At 44.5% G+C, this 21,808-nt stretch overlaps 1 protein-coding gene across 1 annotated transcript in view; it reads right to left on the bottom strand.

Moving 5' to 3' along the window:
• The window catches only part of LOC126235565 (homeobox protein aristaless-like), a 1,033,344-nt gene that overhangs the window by 288,094 nt on the left and 723,442 nt on the right, over positions 1-21,808 (bottom strand). Inside the window, exon 3 of the mRNA XM_049944283.1 lies at positions 5,821-6,256. Coding sequence (XP_049800240.1) covers positions 5,821-6,256 — 436 coding nt within the window. The remainder of the gene's footprint in view (positions 1-5,820; positions 6,257-21,808) is intronic.

Here is a 21,808-nt window from a genome sequence, read left to right as displayed (position 1 = left end):
TGAAGAAAGTGTGAAGTTTCCTACAGAATTTCTAAACTGTTTGCAAGTATCAATGTTCAAATGTGTGAGAAATCTTTGGGACTTAACTGCTAAGGTCATCAGTCCCTAAGCTTACACAATACTGAACCTAAATTATCCTAAGGACAAACACACACACACCCACGCCCGAGGGAGGACTCGAACCTCCGCTGGGACCAGTTGCAAGTACCAGGAATACCATTACACTGCCTTCGACTTAAAATTGGAAGTCCGATCATACTCCTCAGAAATCTAAACTCACTGCAGCTATCTTAATGGAACAAGGATGAACGTCAAACAGCTGTCGAATAACATCGTCGAAGCCGAACTTATGATTGGAATGTACAAAGGTCACACGCTTTTTATCACCAGCTCATCATTGATCTCTACTGAATTCCACTACAGTTTAAAAGATTACAATTTGCAATCAAATTAGCCTACAGTTTCACAATTAACAAAGAGCAAGGACAAATTTTAAAATATTGCGGCATCAAGCACAAAGACTCCTGCTTCTCTCACGGTCTACTATACTTAGCTTCCTTTCGAGTAAGAAATTCGAAAAAATTGTACGTATATACCCCTGATAACAAAATGAAAAATGTTGTTTATAAAGAAGTATTGTAAATAGTTATGATATGTTTCCAATAATTTTTTTACCCTTTATTCTTTAACAAGTATCGTAAGTAGTTAGAATATGTTTTCAGTAACAATTTTTTACCTCTTGTACTTTAAGGTTTATCCTTTTATTCCAGCTACAACGCAATCTCATGTCAACTCCCTGAGGAAGCCAGGTACCCCAGCTACTACTCTATATAGCAGATAGTGTGGAGCAGGGTGGCACATGAGACAATGCAATACGAAAAAGACAGGTGTGGCAAAGAAACATTTTCTGACATGAGACGTGACAGAGAACACTGTGAGGAGAAACAAATGGACAGTCTCCATTGACATTGGCTGTCACGTGCTGCACGTGATGAGCCCTTTATAAAGTCGTAGTTTATTAACAGCTGCGAAAACACCAAATGCACGTGATAAGTCACAGGAGAGGCATACGGTATCAGACGCGAATCGAAGGGCGAGGGGAAGGGGTCAGGCGCATCGCGAACGCGCCACGCCCCACCCCGCCCAATTTACTAAAAGTGGAACTCTTCTAACCTTCAAAGGCGGTTTTCTCGAGAAAATTGCGCTTAGGAAAATGGCGCCCAGGCATTGGCATTCAAATCCTGTAAGTATGAAGAAACTCGCAGAGGGCAAGTCCGGAAGTCTCCTTTTCACTTGGAAAGCGCTGTATTTATTTATAAGACGGTAGTGCTACACTGAAGCGACGGAAGTCATAGGTCGGCGCTAGTATAGCATACACAAGGTATAAAAGTGTCATTTGCACAGTGGTGATTCATGTGAAACGAATTCCTACGTGCAAATGACCGCGCAACGGGAAGTAACAGATTTTGAGCGCGGAATGGTAGTTGGGGCAAGACGCATGGGACATTCCCTTTCGGAAATCGTTTGGAATTTCAGTATTCCGGGATGTATAGTGTCAAGAGTGTGCCGCGAATACCGAATTTCAGGCATTACCTCTTATGATGGACAACGCAGTAGCCGACGGGCTTCACTTAACGACGAAAAGCAGAGCGTTTACGTAGAGTTGTCAGTGCTAGTAGACAAGCAATACTGCGTGAAATAACCGCAGAAATCAATATCAGACGTACGATGAACGTATCCGTTAGAACATCGTGGTGAAACTTGGCGTTAATGGGCTATGGCAGCAGACGAACGACGCGAGTGCCTTTGCTAACACCGCGACATCGCCAGCACTACCTCTCCTGGGCTCATGACCATGTCGGTTGGATCCTAGAGAGCTGGAAAACTGTGGCCTGATCAGTTGAGTCCCGACTTCAAATGGTAAGAGCGTTCGAATGTGGTGCAGACCCTGCGAAGCCATGGGCCAAAGTTGTCAAGAAAGCACTGCGTAGGCTGGTTTTGAATCCATAATGGTGTAAGCTTCCCCCATGAACCATGGACCTTGCCGTTGGTGGGGAGGCTTGCGTGCCTCAGCGATACAGATGGCCGTACCGTAGGTGCAACCACAACGGAGAGGTATCTGTTGAGAGGCCAGACAAACATGTGGTTCCTGAAGAGGGGCAGCAGCCTTTTCAGTAGTTGCAGGGGCAACAGTCTGGATGATTGACTGATCTGGCCTTGTAACATTAACGAAAACGGCCTTGCTGTGCTGGTACTACAAACGGCTGAAAGCAAGGGGAAACTACAGCCGTAATTTTTCCCGAGGACATGCAGCTTTACTGTATGATTAAATGATGATGGCATCCTCTTGGGTAAAATATTCCGGAGGTAAAATAGTCCCCCATTCGGCTCTCCGGGCGGGGAATACTCAAGAGGACGTCGTTATCAGGAGAAAGAAAACTGGCATTCTACGGATCGGAGCGTGGTATGTCAGATCCCTTAATCGGGCAGGTAGGTTAAAAAATTTAAAAAGGGAAATGGATAGGTTAAAGTTAGATATAGTGGGAATTAGTGAAGTTCGGTGGCAGGAGGAACAAGACTTTTGGTCAGGTGATTACAGGGCTATAAATACAAAATCAAATAGGGGTAATGCAGGAGTAGGTTTAATAATGAATAAAAAAATAGGAGTGCGGGTTAGCTACTACAAAGAGCATAGTGAACACATTATTGTGCCCAAGATAGACACAAAGCCCATGCCTACTACAGTAGTACAAGTTTATATGCCAACTAGCTCTGCAGATGATGAAGAAATTGATGAAATGTATGACGAGATAAAAGAAATTATTCAGGTAGTGAAGGGAGATGAAAATTTAATAGTCATGGGTGACTGGAATTCGTCAGTAGGAAAAGGGAGAGAAGGAAACATGGTAGGTGAATATGGATGGGGGGAAAGAAATGAAAGAGGAAGCCGCCTTGTAGAACTTTGCACAGAGCATAACTTAATCATAGCTAACACTTGGTTCAAGAATCATAAAAGAAGGTTGTATACCTGGAAGAATCCTGGAGATACTAATAGGTATCAGATAGATTATATAATGGTAAGACAGAGATTTAGGAACCAGGTTTTAAATTGTAAGACATTTCCAGGGGCAGATGTGGATTCTGACCACAATCTATTGGTTATGAACTGCAGATTGAAACTGAAGAAACTGCAAAAAGGTGGGAATTTAAGGAGATGGGACCTGGATAAACTGAACGAACAAAAGGTTGTAGAGAGTTTCAGGGAGAGCATAAGGGAACAATTGACAGCAATGGGGGAAAGAAATACAGTAGAAGAAGAATGGGTAGCTCTGAGGGATGAAGTAGTGAAGGCAGCAGAGGATCAAATAGATAAAAAGACGAGGGCTAATACAAATCCTTGGGTAACAGAAGAAATATTGAATTTAATTGATGAAAGGAGAAAACATAAAAATGCAGTCAATGAAGCAGGCAAAAGGGAATACAAACGTCTCAAACATGATATCGACAGAAAGTGCAAAATGGCTAAGCAGGGATGGCTAGAGGACATATGTAAGGATGTAGAGACTTGTCTCACTAGGGGTAAGATAGATACTGCCTACAGGAAAATTAAAGAGACCTTTCGAGAGAAGAGAACCACTTGTATGAATATCAAGAGCTCAGATGGCAACCCAGTTCTAAGCAAAGAAGGGAAGGCAGAAAGGTGGAAGGAGTATATAGAGGGTTTATACAAGGGCGATGTACTTGAGGACAATATTATGGAAATGGAAGAGGATGTAGATGAAGATGAAATGGGAGATAAGAAACTGCGCGAAGAGTTTGACAGAGCACTGAAAGACCTGAGTCGAAACAAGGCCCCGGGAGTAGACAACATTCCATTAGAACTACTGATGACCTTGGGAGACCCAGTCATGACAAAACTCTACCATCTGGTGAGCAAGATGTATGAGACAGGCGAAATACCCACAGACTTCAAGAAGAATATAATAATTCCAATCCCAAAGAAATCAGGTGTTGACAGATGTGAGAATTACCGAACAATCAGTTTAATAAGCCACAGCTGCAAAATACTAACACGAATTCTTTACAGACGAATGGAAAAGCTAGTAGAAGCCGACCTCGGGGAAGATCAGTTTGGATTCCGTAGAAATGTTGGAACACGTGAGGCAATACTAACCTTACGACTTATCTTAGAAGAAAGATTAAGAAAAGACAAACGTACGTTTCTAGCATTTGTAGACTTAGAGAAAGCTTTTGACAACGTTAACTGGAATACTCTCTTTCAAATTCTGAAGGTGGCAGGGGTAAAATACAGGGAGCGAAAGGCTATTTACAATTTGTACAGAAACCAGATGGCAGTTATAAGAGTCGAGGGGTATGAAAGGGAAGCAGTGGTTGGGAAAGGAGTGAGACAGGGTTGTAGCCTCTCCCCGATGTTATTCAATCTGTATATTGAGCAAGCAGTAAAGGAAACAAAAGAAAAATTCGGAGTAGGTATTAAAATTCATGGAGAAGAAGTAAAAACTTTGAGGTTCGCCGATGACATTGTGATTCTGTCAGAGACAGCAAAGGACTTGGAAGAGCAGTTGAACGGAATGGACAGTGTCTTGAAAGGAGGATATAAGATGAACATCAACAAAAGCAAAACGAGGATAATGGAATGTAGTCAAATTAAATCGGGTGATGCTGAGGGGATTAGATTAGGAAATGAGACACTTAAACTAGTAAAGGAGTTTTGCTATTTAGGGAGTAAAATAACTGATGATGGTCGAAGTAGAGAGGATATAAAATGTAGACTGGCAATGGCAAGGAAATCGTTTCTGAAGAAGAGAAATTTGTTAACATCGAGTATAGATTTAAGTGTCAGGAAGTCGTTTCTGAAAGTATTTGTATGGAGTATAGCCATGTATGGAAGTGAAACGTGGACGATAACCAGTTTGGACAAGAAGAGAATAGAAGCTTTCGAAATGTGGTGCTACAGAAGAATGCTGAAGATAAGGTGGGTAGATCACGTAACTAATGAGGAGGTATTGAATAGGATTGTGGAGAAGAGAAGTTTGTGGCACAACTTGACTAGAAGAAGGGATCGGTTGGTAGGACATGTTTTGAGGCATCAAGGGATCACAAATTTAGCATTGGAGGGCAGTGTGGAGGGTAAAAATCGTAGAGGGAGACCAAGAGATCAATACACTAAGCAAATTCAGAAGGATGTAGGTTGCAGTAGGTACTGGGAGATGAAGAAGCTTGCACAGGATAGAGTAGCATGGAGAGCTGCATCAAACCAGTCTCAGGACTGAAGACCACAACAACAACAACAACAATGGTGTAAGATGTGTTTACGTGGAATGGACAAGGTGCTCTGGTTGTGTTCAGTTATTTGATGAACATTTGCAGCCATTGATGTTTTCCTGGTGCCAAAACAACATAGGATTTTAATGGATGACAATGTTCCAAGTCACTGGACCACAATTGTTCGTGACTGGTCTGAAAAACATTCTGGACAGGATCACCCGACACGAATTCCACCGAACATTTATGGTACATAATCGACAGGTCAGTTCGTGCACAAAATCCAGTACCAGCAACACTTTCATAATTACGGACGTCTGTAGAGGCAGCGTGGCTCAGTACTTCTGCAGGGGACTTCCAACGATGTGTTGAGTCCATGTCACGTCGAGTTGCTGCAGAACTCTTGGCAGTAGGAGTCCGGCACGATATTAGGAGATATCCCATTACTTTTATCACCTCAGTGTACATGGGCTGTGAGTGGGAGACAAGGCAACGGACAGTGAGAAGCTGCTACGGAACTGCTGGGACGCTTACCTCGTGAAGACGTCGGGGTAGTGTGTCCTGGAGAACGCCTTCTCCAGCTCCTCCAGCTGGAACGACGTGAAGGTGGTGCGGTAGCGGCGCTGCTTGCGCTTGGGCGCCAGCTCGTCCATCTCCACGTCGCTGCAGCCTCCGCCCCCGCCGCCGCCTCCGCTACCGCCCCCGTCGTGGTCGACGGCCGGGGCAGGGCTCTCTGAGGCCGGCGTCGTAGCGGTGGGCGTCCGGGGCTGCGGGGGCGGCGACTCGGGCTGTGCGGCGGCGCGCTCGCCCGCGGATTCCGCCCCCGCTGCCGCCCCCGCCGCCGCCTCCGGCTGGCGGTGCGCCGCGGACTGCCCGTCCGGGTCAGCGCGCGCCGGGCTGCTGTCCTCTGCCAGCACGCCCATCGGCTCCGTGTCGGCGTCCGCGTCTACTCGTCCAGGGGGCGCACGGCCTGCACAGAGCGAGAACAACGAGTTAGCGACGCCCGATGCGTAGCATCTACACAGAAGACGCTGGCTGACTTTGCGGTACTGCAGTAACCGGCGCAGAGACAAGATCGCTGAGAAAGTGGAAAACTTTAACGTAATACACAGTACTACAGTTAGCGTACATGCACTCATGGATGAGACAGGAACTACAACTGAGAAAACCAGACAACTGCGACTAGGACTCGCCCTCTGAAGATTCGTACAAACTTAATTATGTATATAGATAGTTCATCTGCCCCATGAGGCGAGAATCTCGATGATTTCTGCCCGTTATCGATATCGATACTGGCAAAATAATGGTACTGGGAATTCAAAGACGCTCGAGAATCCAGAATGAGATTTTCACGCTGCAGCGGAGTGTTCGCTGTTATGAAACTTCCTGGCAGATTAAAACTGTGTGCCGGACCGACACTCGAACTCGGGACCTTTGCCTTTTGCGGGCAAGTGCTCTATCATCTGAGCACCCAAACACGACTCACGACCCGTCCTCACAACTTTACAGGTAGAGCACTCGCCCGCGAAAGGCAAAGGTCCCGAGTTCGAGTCTCGGTCCGGCACACTGTTTTCATCTGCCAGGAAGTTTCACGCTCGAGAATGTTTTAATTCTGAGTTTAAATTTCTTATAAAATTTCACCTTCACTATTATACCTTTATTTATCTTATTAATTTTGGAGTCATATTAACATGACGGGCTGAGTGGTAATTGTAGATGCGTTGACTTCGTCTGCTCTTGTCGCTGTGGCTATTACTGATAAGATTTGACGGAAGTGCCCAGGGAAGAAAGCGGTACAGCCGGCCATAGGCGTATTATTGTTACGCAAATGTCGAAATGTTCTATGGAATGCTTCAGTGGATATTTTACGGGGTAATGGAACCTCCTCCCAAACAAAGGGACTGCAATCCTGCATCAATTTCCTGTCTTATTTTGCTCTGAAATATTACAAATGCTGTTTGTGTCACAGGCATAGACCGTCAGGAAATGTATGTACCTGGAATGAGAAGCTCGTAAAGGACCAGCGATGTTAGCACCAGCGTGGCGCCGTAGTCGGCCGTCCTTACGCCTTTTACCACTAGATGGCAACGGCATCGTATGCAAAGCGGCAACCAATTTCACCTCATCGCAGCTCAGCCAGTTAACATGAAATATTTGAAATTACTATGAAATGACAATCCTTAGCTGCTTACAGACGTTGACATATGTCAACGGGGACAGATGAAAATGTGTGCCCCGACCGGGTCTCGAACCCGGGATTTCCTGCTTACATGGCAGACGCTCTATCCATATTTTTTTTCTTTTTTTTTTTTTTTTAAAAATCTCATTTTGTTCGTCGTATCTGCTCTGGGCGGACGTCGAAAGACACCCATTTCAGTTCGTCGTTAATCCATTAACTCAGTTTTTTTATTATAGAGGGCAGCTAACACTCTGACCGAACACGCTGAGTTACCGTGCCGGCGGTGCGACTGCAGAGATTTATCTCTGGCACGCCTCCCGCGAGACTCACATTCTCAACGTATTGTCCCGCAGTACATTCGTAGTGCCCTCGTCCATTATACTCATTACTCGTGGCGCGTTGCCGATTCCCGTAAGAATTAGGGTACTGTTTGTGCATCCGCACAGAAGAAGAAGATGATCAAATGGCTGGTGAGCCTTAACTATATATATATAATACGAAGATGGTGTCTGTTCTTTCGGACATGTCCGAAAGAACTAATACCGTCTTCGTATATGAAACATTTGAAACACACGCATGAACCTACCTCATGAATCACTCTAACTTTTGCACTAAGCTAGATCAAAATCACTGCAGTAGTTCCTGCAATTTTGACGGATAAGGAATGCAATGTAAGTATGCAAGGTAAAAATAATAGTCTTTTACCTGACATAATTAAAAAGTTAATAACTTCTCGATTTTTTGTTTACTTGTACTGTGAAATCATATTTCTTGCAAAATTTCATGATTCTGTATCCCCTATGTACCCAATAGTTTTTGATGAGTGAGTTTGTATGAAAAATGACGGTATCTTTTGACTGAATTCACTTAGGAGCTTACGTTTTTACATCGCCAAGGCATCTCAGACCTTACAATGTGACATAAATTTCAATTTATACCTGTACCTGTTCCTGAGGAAAAGAGGTCTTAGTTCCACAGACAGGCAGACGGATGGACAACAAAATGAGCCTACAAGGGTTCCGCTTTCACCAACTGAGGTACTGAACCCTAAAAAGTAATGTCTTTGCCATAGTTGGCTGGAAGACCCGGAAGGGCAGGTTCAGCCACGTAAATGGGAAGCTTCTTTCTACCCTTCACTAAGTGTTCTGAGCTGTGTGTGTGAAAATGTATCAGGCAAATTTAGCAGACTCTAATGCATAATTAAAGTGAGCTTTCGAGAAAAGAGAACGACTTGTATGAATATCAAGAGCTCAAACGGAAACCCAGTTCTAAGCTAAGAAGGGAAAGCAGAAAGGTGGAAGGAGTATATAGAGGGTTTATACAAGGGCGATGTACTTGAGGACAATATTATGGAAATGGAAGAGGATGTAGATGAAGATGAAACGGGAGGTATGATACAGCGTGAAGAGTTTGACAGAACACTGAAAGACCTCAGCCGAAACAAGGCCCCGAGAGTAGACAACATTCCATTACAACTACTGACAGCCTTGGAAGAGCCAGGCCTAACAAAACTCTACCATCTGGTAAGCAAGATATATGAGACAGGAGAAATACCCTCAGACTTCAAGAAGAATATAATAATTCCAATCCCAAAGAAAGCAGGTGTTGACAGATGTGAAAATTATCGAACTATCAGTTTAATAAGTCACAGCTGCATATTACTAACGCGCATTCTTTACAGACGAATGGAAAAACTGGTAGAAGCCGACCTCGGGGAAGATCAGTTTGGATTCCGTAGTAATGTTGGAACACATGAGGCAATACTGACCCTACGACTTAACTTAGAAAATAGCTTAGGGAAAGGCAAACCTACATTTCTAGCATTTGTAGACTTAGAGAAAGCTTTTGACAATGTTGGTTGGAATACTCTCTTTCAAATTCTGAAAGTGGCAGGGGTAAAATACAGGGAGCGAAAGGCTATTTACAATTTGTACAGAAACCAGATGGCAGTTATAAGAGTCGAGGGACATGAAAGGGAAGCAGCGGTTGGGAAAGGAGTGAGACAGGGTTGTAGCTTATCCCCTATGTTATTCAATCTGTATATTGAGTAAGCAGTAAAGGAAACAGAAGAAAAATTCGGAGTTGGAATTAAAATCCATGGAGAAGAAATAAAAACTTTGAGGTTCGCCGATGACATTGTAATTCTGTTAGAGACAGCAAAGGACCTGGAAGAACAGCTGAACGGAATGGACAGTGTCTTGAAAGGAGGATATAAGATGAACATCAACAAAAGCAAAACGAGGATAATGGAATGTAGTCGAATTAAATCGGGTGATGTTGAGGGAATTAGATTAGGAAATGAGACGCTTAAAGTAGTAAATGTGTTTCGCTATGTGGGGAGCAAAATAAATGATGACGGTCGAAATAGAGAGGATATAAAATGTAGACTGGGAATGGCAAGGAAATCGTTTCTGATGAAGAGAAATTTGTTAACATCGAGTATAGATTTAAGTGTCAGGAAGTCGTTTCTGAAAGTATTTGTATGGTGTGTAGCCATCTATGGAAGTGAAACATGGACGATAAATAGTTTAGACAGTAAGAGAATATAAATTTTCAAAATGTGATGTTACGGAACAATGCTGAAGACTAGATGGATAGATCGCATAACTAATGAGGATGTACTGAATATAATTGGGGAGAAGAGAAATTTGTGGCACAACCTGACCAAAAGAAGGGATCGATTGGTAAGACATGTTCTGAAGCAAGGGACTACCAATTTCGTATTGGAGGGCAGCGTGGAGGGTAAAAATCGTAGAGGGAGTCCTAGAGATGAGTACACTAAGCAGACTCAGAAGGATGTAGGTTATAGTAGGTACTTGGAGATGAAGAAGCTTGCACCGGATAGAGTAGCATGGAGAGCTGCGTCAAACCAGTCTCAGGACTGAAGACCACAACAACAAACAACAATGCAATTTACTTCTGGTGTGGTGTCAAAAAAAATGGTTCAAATGGCTCTGAGCACTATGGGACTTAACTGCGATCAGTCCCCTAGAACTTAGAACTACTTAAACCTAACTAACCTAAGTACATCACACACGTCCATGCCCGAGGCAGGATTCGAACCTGCGACCGTAGCGGTCGCGCGGTTACAGACTATAGCGCCTAGAACCGCTCGGCTACTTCGGCCGGCACTTTGGTGTCATATTCGCCTTGAATGATAACGTTAAGTGAAGGCAGAAGATGAAACTTGGTGCCAGCAAATGGCCTATTCCTCTCAAATAGCACCAAGGGGGTTGACGTGTCCCTCCGACGGACGGATCACCATCACCACAGTGTCACGTGTCCTCACCTAATGACACACAGCGGAGATGTCTCGGATTTCATCCAGGACTTTGGCGCAAAGACTGGTGACCAGCGACTTCACGCTGCCAAACATTCTCCTGTCTGCCATAAAAGCGAAGGGAAGGCAGTCAACAGCACATGACATACCCAGGTGGGTTACTCATCCCACTACTAGCCACCATCGACATTACTTAACTTCGGAGATCTGACGAAAATTGATGCATTTAACAATGCAAGGCCGTTGGCAGACACTGCAATTCAAGATAGCAAACCTCGTTTTCGAATGTCTCTTAACAAGGAAAAACTTCAGGAATGTTGCTCCAGTTTAATGCTCGCACCAGTGCAAAGATTAGTGATTTGGATATGTCAGTGATGTTGAGAAAAACCTGAAATTGCTAAAACTGAACAAATCTCCACGGCCCTGTCAGATTCAACACGGCATTTTCAATTGATTTTAGCCCTTCTTTTAACCATAACATACTGTAGATCCCTCAGATAGTAATTCGAGGAAAGTAGAGGATCGCATTCGTCTACAGGAAGTGTGGAGGAAGTGATCCACAAAGCTACCGTCCAATATCTTTGACATGTGATTGTCTTGGTATCTTAGAACGCATTGTACTGTTTCCTGAATATATTGGTTTTTATGGCATCTTCCTGAAGCGAGAAAAATTTTACTGAAAAGTACTCTGGTGAAATATAAACTACAGAAAACGACAGAATTCCAGTTACAAAAGGGCGACAATATACTGACATCTACTAGGATTGTTTAATTAGAATAACTTATGTTTTAAGTAACGGCACACATCCATGCTAAGGATGCGTCGCGTGAGGCTCCTTAAAATGCTACACGTAAAATTTTTACGTGATCTACCGAAATGTTAAACATCTCAGGGTATCTTTGATAAACTTACGACAAGATACTATTATTCGTGGATGTCGCGTGGCGAAATATTGTTGCCTCTTCGTAAGGAAACGTAAATTATATATCTTTGTTACTTCAAAATATTATCTTTGAAATGGTAATAGATCGCTGTTAAGCGGCTCATTTGAATCATTGAGTTGGTAGTTCACAAATTACGATAAATACCGCAAATTCCTTAAAGTTACTAACATATTCATGTAAGGCCGATCAAACATAAATCATGAATAAACTCTCAGGCATTCGCGCCTGAGAGAAGCTGTGGAAATATTAAAAGAAATGTCACGGTCGGTAATGGAGGCCAACAATGAGTTTTATTGGCACGATCTTTCCGCGCTGCTGCAGTCACTGAAGTTACTACTTCCTGTTTGGGAAAGGACTGCCTGAAATGAAACCGTAATAACTCTCTGTAGAACGTATTTTAACAGTTATTAAATTAGTGCAGACTTACAATGATCAATCGCTGATCGTTGTGTGCATTCCAGAGCAAGATAAACCTAATAGTGAATTCTTTGTCCTTGCATACTGCTTAACAAATAAAATATTTTCATTCGAATTCCACAGAACAAAGAGCTTCTTTATTATTACACAATTTCTATGCCGATCTAATCGACACTATTATAAATTAATTTTAGTTCCTTAATTTTAGTGCCTTTCTTCTTTGCGTACGCCTCTATTTAAAGTCTTTGCGTGTAGTCAAGAATATTTCAGCAAATGAAAAGCCTCACTTTATTTAATGTCATCACCAGGTATGACATTCTAAGCTCAAATCTAACGACGTATCACCAACAGAATTACTTCCTCCATGGTAGAGAGTGTGGATTCCGAAAATATCGACCATGTGAAACTGAGAGCGAGCTTTCCTCACATGAGACCCTGAAAGCCATGTGAAAAAGCCAGTCAGGCAGCTGCAGGCTTTTTTGACTTCCAAAAAACATCTAGCTCAGTACTACATCTACGCTTACCAACGAAAGTACGGGTGTATGGTGTATCAAGCCAAGTCTATGACTGGACTGAAGATATGATATCTTGGTAGGGAGGATGCAGCATGCTGCCTTAGATGGAGCATCATCGACAGATGTAAAGGTAAGTAAAAGTGTGAGGCAAGGAAGTGTGTTGGAATCCTTTCTGCTCATGCTGTATATTGACGAGCTTGCAGAAAGTATTAATAAATGAAATGCCGTGTGGCTAGGGCCTCCCGTCGGGTAGACCGTTCACCTGGTGCAAATCTTTCGATTTGACACCACTTCGGTGACTTGCGTGTCGAAGTATTAATAATAACCGTAATAAGAACTTCAGACCGTTTCACAGACGTTCAAGTTTTCTGTGCTGCACAGTTTGTAAAAGGCTCCACAAACATTCATCCAGATCTTGATTCAATTTCAAAAATCTGTAAAGAATGGCAACTTGCTTTCAACGTAAATTTTTGCATTTCTAAAAATGAGAAAAATGTAATATCATGTGACTACAACGTCAGTAAGTCACCGTTTAAACAGAACAATTCATACTGGGGTGTAACAGTTTGTAGGGATTTGAAATCGAACGATCATTAGGACATTGCTCAAGTGTGTGGGATACGTACAAAAGAGGACAAACTGGGGATATTAAAATGATGCAAAGAAGGGCAGCACGAAAAGCCACAGGTTTGTCTGATCCATGGGAAAGCGTCATGGAGATGCTGAAAGAACTGAAATGATAAACGTTTGAATGCAGACGCTAACCATCCCGTGGAAGTAAGTTCTAGAGCGAACATTAGGCGATGAAACTTGGCATTACTACAGTGGCCATCGTGTTGACAAGATTAGATTAACTACAGTGCAAACAGAGGCATTTAACCAATAATTCCTCAACGCTTCATACGTGAATGGAACTGGAAAAATCCTCAGTAACTGGTAAATATAAAGTTATTGTATAAATTGCCAAATTTGTTTTTGAACCCTGGTTTTCTAAGCAAACAACATTTTTAAACATCATAACTGACAAGGAAGAACGCATCTAATGGATCGTTAGTTTTTTCATCTTTCGCACGATTGTAGTACATACACTCCTGGAAATTGAAATAAGAACACCGTGAATTCATTGTCCCAGGAAGGGGAAACTTTATTGACACATTCCTGGGGTCAGATACATATACATCACATGATCACACTGACAGAACCACAGGCACATAGACACAGGCAACAGAGCATGCACAATGTCGGCACTAGTACAGTGTATATCCACCTTTCGCAGCAATGCAGGCTGCTATTCTCCCATGGAGACGATCGTAGAGATGCTGGATGTAGTCCTCTGGAACGGCTTGCCATGCCATTTCCACCTGGCGCCTCAGTTGGACCAGCGTTCGTGCTGGATGTGCAGACCGCGTGAGACGACGCTTCATCCAGTCCCAAACATGCTCAATGGGGGACAGATCCGGAGATCTTGCTGGCCAGGGTAGTTGACTTACACCTTCTAGAACACGTTGGGTGGCACGGGATACATGCGGACGTGCATTGTCCTGTTGGAACAGCAAGTTTCCTTTATGGTCTAGGAATGGTAGAACGATGGGTTCGATGACGGTTTGGATGTACCGTGCACTATTCAGTGTCCCCTCGACGATCACCAGTGGTGTACGGCCAGTGTAGGAGATCGCTCCCCACACCATGATGCCGGGTGTTGGCCCTGTGTGCCTCGGTCGTATGCAGTCCTGATTGTGGCGCTCACCTGCACGGCGCCAAACACGCATACGACCATCATTCGCACCAAGGCAGAAGCGACTCTCATCGCTGAAGACGACACGTCTCCATTCGTCCCTCCATTCACGCCTGTCGCGACACCACTGGAGGCGGGCTGCACGATGTTGGTGCGTGAGCGGAAGACGGCCTAACGGTGTGCGAGACCGTAGCCCAGCTTCATGGAGACGGTTGCGAATGGTCCTCGCCGATACCCCAGGAGCAACAGTGTCCCTAATTTGCTGGGAAGTGGCGGTGCGGTCCCCTACGGCACTGCGTAGGATCCTACGGTCTTGGCGTGCATCCGTGCGTCGCTGCGGTCCGGTCCCAGGTCGACGGGCACGTGCACCTTCCGCCGACCACTGGCGATAACATCGATGTACTGTGGAGACCTCACGCCCCACGTGTTGAGCAATTCGGCGGTACGTCCACCCGGCCTCCCGCATGCCCACTATACGCCCTCGCTCAAAGTCCGTCAACTGCACATACGGTTCGCGTCCACGCTGACGCGGCATGCTACCAGTGTTAAAGACTGCGATGGAGCTCCGTATGCCACGGCAAACTGGCTGACACTGACGGCGGCGGTGCACAAATGCTGCGCAGCTAGCGCTATTCGACGGCCAACACCGCGGGTCCTGGTGTGTCCGCTGTGCCGTGCGTGTGATCATTGCTTGTACAGCCCTCTCGCAGTGTCCGGAGCAAGTATGGTGGGTCTGACACACCGGTGTCAATGTGTTCTTTTTTCCATTTCCAGGAGTGTACTTAGTGTCACAAATGCTGCTCTACTGCGATGTTCTTCATAAACGTCTTTTTGAAAAATCAAGTCTCAAGGTTGTACGAGCCTGCTGCGTAGTATACGAGGGCACCAGACATTCAACAGCAGAGTTAGCGCAACCGGCTAAGCTGCCTGATTACAAATCTGCCCGTACGCCTATGCGCGAATGTATACCTCGCATAAATTGCAAGATACAGCTAGCGAGTCTGCAAACGAACGTATTTAAAGCTTCTGTATTAACAGGTTATTTCAATGCGGTCAATAATTCAGCAAAGGTCGATGCTGAAATTCAATACTTTCTCATTAGAGTAGCGGAAAAGAGTCTCATAAACACAGGATCAACCAAAGCAAAACAAGATCAGCGATGTGCATCTTCATGTTTTAGTGGCTCAGTGACTGCTCCATTAAATTTCGGTTGCGCAGCCGAATAAATTCAGCTTCTTCTTCTAATATTTCGACGGTATATCGTTCAGCCATCTTGAGAATGAGCCGAATGACTGGCAAAACAACACTCGCTCCGGCCGCCCCGCGCCAGAGACGTTGATCGGTAGCAAAGATGTACAATGTATATGAATTATATCTGTGGTTGTCGATGTATCGCTACCAGCAGCACTGTCTTCGTAAGTTTATTACAGAAAGCGCCGGATTCCATGACTTACCCAAACTGAACCGCTGTCTGTGATAAATTCGTCGTCAAGCGAATTTCAATTGCCTCTTTCAGCATCGAATCTCAGAAACATGAAAGATGAAGTAGACCCTAAAATTTCGACATTTTCGTAGAACATAGGGTGACCAGTATCAATACAGTGCTCTGTAACAGCGTATCGATTTGGCTTTAAGAGCCGGGTATACCTGCAGTGTTCCATAAATCTTTCGTGGACTGTACGAATCGTCTGTCCGAGCTATGACAGGCCACATTCGCAGGGGGATCTTGTAAACCACAGACTTACGGAGCATCAAATTATCTCTAATGCAACCGAAGAGTGCTGCTGACCTCGATGGAGGAAGAAAACTCACTTTTACTTTGTGCTTTCTGAGGATTTGTCCTATTTTTGACGATAAGCTTCCCACATATGGTACGAAAGTGACGGATTTAAATATTTCTGTGTGTTTTTCTGCATTGCTTATGCCCTTGTTTGGTTTCATCCGGAGCGCCTTACGTATATTCTGTGGAGAATACCCGTAGGCTTCAAAAATTTTCCTCCTGCAGACTGCTCTTGTCAGCAAAGATGTGTGCTCTGTGGACCAAAGTTCTGAGAAACTCATTGTCTACGATGGACTGCAGCAACTACACTGACAAGCCAAAACGTTACGACCACATGCTTAACAGCCTGTTTGTCCGTGTTTGGAAGGACATACATCAGTGATTCTGCGTATCAGGGACCCGACAGTTTGTTGGTAGGTCTGTGGAGGTACGTGGCATTAGATGTCTACGCACAGGTCATGCAATTCGCGTAAACAACGGGCCGCTGATTTGCGTACGCGGTGATAGCGCCCGTTAGCGGTCCAGATTCGTTCCATAGGATTGACATCAGGCGAATATGATCGCCGAGATATCAACGTTTGTTCACTATAATGCTCCTCAAACCATTGTTTCACGGTTCTGGCTCCGAGACACGCACAATTATACTACTGAAAGATGCCTTCGCCATCAGGAAAGACATCAAGGGATGCAGGTTGTTCGCAGCTGTCAGCGTGTCTTCGATTACTACCACAGGTTCCACGCAATCGCAGGAAAATGTCTCCCATAGCATAATACTGCTCCCACCAGACTGCGGCCGTGGCGCGCTGCATGTTTCGAGCCGCCGTTCACCTCGATAACGGTGTTTGTGGAGACAACTGTCGACCTAGTGTGGCAAAAGTGTGATTCACCCGCACAGCCGACATGTTTCCATTGATCGACGACCGCATCCCGATGGTCCTCTGCCCACTGTAATCGCAGTTGACTGTGCGTCTGTACTGACATAGGTGGGAGAGGGAAAAAGGGGTTACTGGTCAGTCTGCGCTTCCGAGCGGTACAGAGCAGAAGGCAGAAGGACAATTCACAGTGAAGGCATTAGATTGTTTTCTTCTATCTGAGCCAACATTGGTACAGGCATTTACTAGGAATGCAGGTGGTGAGACTCGGTAGGGAACTCGTTGAGGAGACTCTTGTACAAACAGGATTTTGAAATAGTTGTTTATTCCAGACAGGGCTAACTAATACACTGGAGGCTAGTTCTAGGGTTAGAGAAAACATGAATAACACTGTTACAACAGAAGTCAGTGCAGAAGTCCCAGGAGTGGATGCTAACCACAGTAGCAAACACTAGCAGCACCTTAGGGCAACTACTTAGTTGCAACACGAAACATACTAAATGTGTCACTGTTCACCGAGGCACTCCAAGTGAGAGAGTAGACTTACACGGAGCTGGACAGAGGCTGGAGTCGAAAGACGCGGATTCGGCGCCCAGATCGTCTGACTGAGAACTCTGTCAAAATGCGGAATCTAGGGGTTTTAAAGAGTCGCGTGGGGGCACTGTTTCTCACACTTAAAGCGACCCAGCCAATCCCGCAGGTCTCTTGCAGGCGCCTGCCAATCACGGTTTAGTTAGGTCCCCTCTACTATCCCTAAGGCGGGGATGTTAATGCAGTTGCACTAAGTCCGTATTTGGGTCAACATCGTTCAGTAGAAAGCTAAATGTAAGTGCTCTGCCAAATAAGGCTTGCAACATTATTGTCATACGTCATTTAGCCCCGCCCCTCGGGCTCCACGGAGTAAGGACTGCTAGCTCAACACTTTTTGGCGTTTTCGCTCTCTTCCTAACCCTTGTGAGCCTACTGACGTTGCTGTTCTCAGGGCTGGTATCAAGCTGGCTTTATACGCTAGTACGTGCCTGTTGGTTACAAAGTTGTACGGTGGCAACCTACCACAACGTCTGTACGACATATGAAGTTACATGTTAATTCCTTGAAGAGTAACTAACGCCCTGGGACCGCGTCTGGACGAGTCTGCATTTTCTCAAGGCTCACCCATTACGGTTTACTTCATGTAACAGTATCTCTCCTAGGTTCGTCTGCCCTCAGCATCGTCTCTGCATCCGCGCCTTGGAACGCCTGTCCTCCTTTCTCACAGCTTCAAGATAACACTACAGTAACAAGGAATAATCAATATATTACAGATGTCGGCTCAACATGTGATCACGTAGGGGTTGTGTGCGGCGGAGCTCCATGTTCAACAATGTACGATAAACGGTGTGCTCTGAAACATTTGTACGTGCACCAGCATTGTGCTCTTTGGGCATAGACGCCACAGGTCACCATTTATCCTACTTCACAGAGCAGACAATCCTCCAAACCCCAAGTTTTATGAAGAGTCATAGACGTCTAACCATTTAGCGTCTAGTGGTAGTTTTACTGTCTTTCTACTTCTTTCCGTAGATGCTCACAACAGTACCACATGAACATTCGACCAGCTTCACCGTTTACGAGGTCCTTGTTCACACGCTCTGCGTAAAAGTAATCTGCTCGTTGTCAATGGATTTCTCAGTTTGCAGCCCACCCCGCTCTCGTACTTTTGTTGCCGCGCCACGTGCCCTCAACGCTACTGAGCGGCATCCAGCGTCGCGGTGAGCATTGGTCATAACGTTTTGGCCGATAAGCGTATATGCACGTAAATATAAACCTGTATCCGTTAGTTTCCGAAATATTGCTTATCCCAAGGTGTCATCATCTTTGCGCCGAACCAAAACAGCCAAAAATGGAAGGCATCCCTCCTTTTCAATTTCCATTGAATTAAACGCTGTCGGTAACAAACTTACACAGCGCAGTTCACAGTGATGCATCGCTATTCCAGAGCGGATCGACTGCGCAGCTACAGATATAATTCTTGCACATTGTACTTCTTTGCCGCCAATCAACGTCTGTGGCGTCTGTGTATCTGTGGCCTCATGTACAGTGACACTGTCCGCGAGACTGAAAGAACAGATTCTGCATAACGGGGAGATTTACTGTTGAAATTTCGAGCGAGCACGTTTCGGGAAGGGTCGGATAATATGTTACTTCCCCCACGTACGTCTCTCGTAATGACCATAAGGAGACAATTAGAGGAATTAGAGGCAATACAGAGACTTACCGACAATTATTCTTCCCAAGCGCTATTCGCGAGCGAAATTGGGTTGGAGAGCTCAGTTAGTGGTACAAAACCTACCGTCCGCCACTCGCGATGCTGACAGTGTAAAAAAGGACGTGTTTTGTGAGGAAATTATGTATCAGTCCCCTGATAAAGTGTGTGGGAATATTAGCTAACAATAAGTTATTCTTATATTCTAAGTAGGCTGTTTAGGTTTTTATGTTGGTAACGCCACGTAGCGCTCTGTATGAAAATCACTGACTGTGCTGTGTGCAGTCTGTGGTTTGTTCGACTCATTGTTGGAATATTCGCTTGTGTAGTGTTGGGCAGTTGGATGGGAACAGCGCGTAACGTTGCGCAGTTGGAAGTGAGCCGCCAGCAGTGGTGGATGTGGGGAGAGAGATGCCAGAGTTTTGAGTGGTCATTATAAGCGGACGATCTGCCATGTGTACGCCAGAAAAAACAAATTTGTAAAGATGGATGTCCTGAATTGATATATATATATATGATGACTTTTGAACATTATTAAGGTAAATACATTGTTTGTTCTCTATCAAAATCTTTGATTTGCTAACTATGCCTATCAGTAGTTAGAATCTTTTATTTAGCTGGCAGTATTGGCGCTCGCTATTTTGCAGTAGTTCGAGTAATGAATATTTTTGTGAGGTAAGTGATTCATGAAAGGTATAGGTTATTGTTAGTCAGGGCCATTCTTCTGTAGGGATTATTGAAAGTCAGAGTGCGTTGCGCTAAAAAAAATATTGTATGTCAGTTTAGTGATGATCAGAATAAGTAAAGAGAGAACTGTATGAGTACTTTCAGTTTTACTCAGCTGTTTTTGTATCAAATAACGTAGAAGTCTACCAGCACAGTCATTCATAATTTTTCCAAGGAGCGTTTCATAATATTACCTAACAATAAGTTATTCTTCGCTCTCTCTTCTGTATTTCTGAATTAGTGACGCCTTGGGACGTATTCGAAGCTATGTTTTCCTCCTCCTCCTCCTTTATACTCTTCTTTACACGACTGGAATACCTAGCAGATCCGGCAACCCTCTCAGGCACGCCTTTAAATTAGACTGTTTGCTTTTTCACTTATCGCTTCTGGCAAAACAGAGGTGGAGTGGTATGTTAATAGCGAGATATGGTAGAAATTTACCCATAAGGGAAATCAGGATACCATCCATAATTAACTTTCATGTTTGACGCAGGTCAGATTCCCAACATAACGGTCGGTATCGGACTCTCAGGAAAGGGACCCATTTTGCTATTCTCTCTGGCTACCAAACCACTGAGGAGTCTTTTGGGGAATACTGCCCACTCCTATTCCAAGGTAGATTTCAGTTCTTGTGCGGTTCGAGGAGGGGGTGTTGGTTGAGATACAGGTCTGCCAAGAGCATCCCGGGCATTCCCTATAGGATTTAGGTTCGGGGAGTTCGCAGGCCATTCCATACGTTCAATATTTTCACATTGCACTTGGCACAAAATCCTAAGAAATTTTGGTCTTATGTCAAAACGGTAGGTGGATCAAAACAAAATGTCCAGACACTCTGTGACCGAAATTGTACTGAAACAGAGGATGACAGACTAAAGACCGAAATACTAAATGTCTTTTTCCAAAGCTGTTTCACAGAGGAAGATTGTACTGTAGCTCCTTCTCTAGATTGTCGCACTGATGACAAAATGGTAGATATCGAAATAGACGACAGAGGGATAGAGAAACAACTAAATTCGCTCAAAAGAGAAAAGGCCGCTGGACCTGATGGGATACCAGTTCGATTTTACACAGAGTACGCGAAGGAACTTGCTCCGCTTCTTGCAGCGGAGTACCGTAGGTCTCTAGAAGAGCGTAGCGTTCCAAAGGATTGGAAAAGGGCACAGGTCATCCCCATTTTCAAGAAGGGACGTCGAACAGATGTGCAAAACTATAGACCTATATCTCTAACGTCGATCAGTTGTACAATTTTGGAACGCATATTATGTTCGAGTATAATGACTTTTCTGGAGACTAGAAATATACTCTGTAGGAATCAGCATGGGTCTCGAAAAAGACGATCGTGTGAAACCCAGCTCGCGCTATTCGTCCACGAGACGCAGGGGGCCATAGACACGGGTTCCCAGGTAGATGCCGTGTTTCTTGACTTTCGCAAGGCGTTCGATACAGTTCCCCACGGTCGTTTAATGAACAAAGTAAGAGCATATGGACTATCAGACCAATTGTGTGATTGGATTGAGGGGTTCCTAGATAACAGAACGTAGCATGTCATTCTCAATGGAGAAAAGTCTTCCGAAGTAAGTGTGATTTCAGGTGTGCCGCATGGGAGTGTCGTAGAACCGTTGCTATTCACAATATACATAAATGACCTTGTGGATAACATCGGAAGTTCACTGAGGCTTTTTGCAGATGATGCTGTGGTATATCGAGAGTTGGTAACAATGGAAAATTGTACTGAAATGCAGGAGGATCTGCAACGAATTGATGCATAGTGCAGGGAATGGCAATTGAATCTCAATGTAGACAAGTGTAATGTACTGCGAATACATAG

The sequence above is a fragment of the Schistocerca nitens genome, chromosome 2 (genome assembly GCF_023898315.1).
Source record: "Schistocerca nitens isolate TAMUIC-IGC-003100 chromosome 2, iqSchNite1.1, whole genome shotgun sequence".
Lineage (NCBI taxonomy): Eukaryota > Metazoa > Arthropoda > Insecta > Orthoptera > Acrididae > Schistocerca > Schistocerca nitens.
The sequence above is the reverse complement of the archived record's forward strand: the minus strand, read 5'-3'. Positions and strand labels throughout refer to the sequence as shown.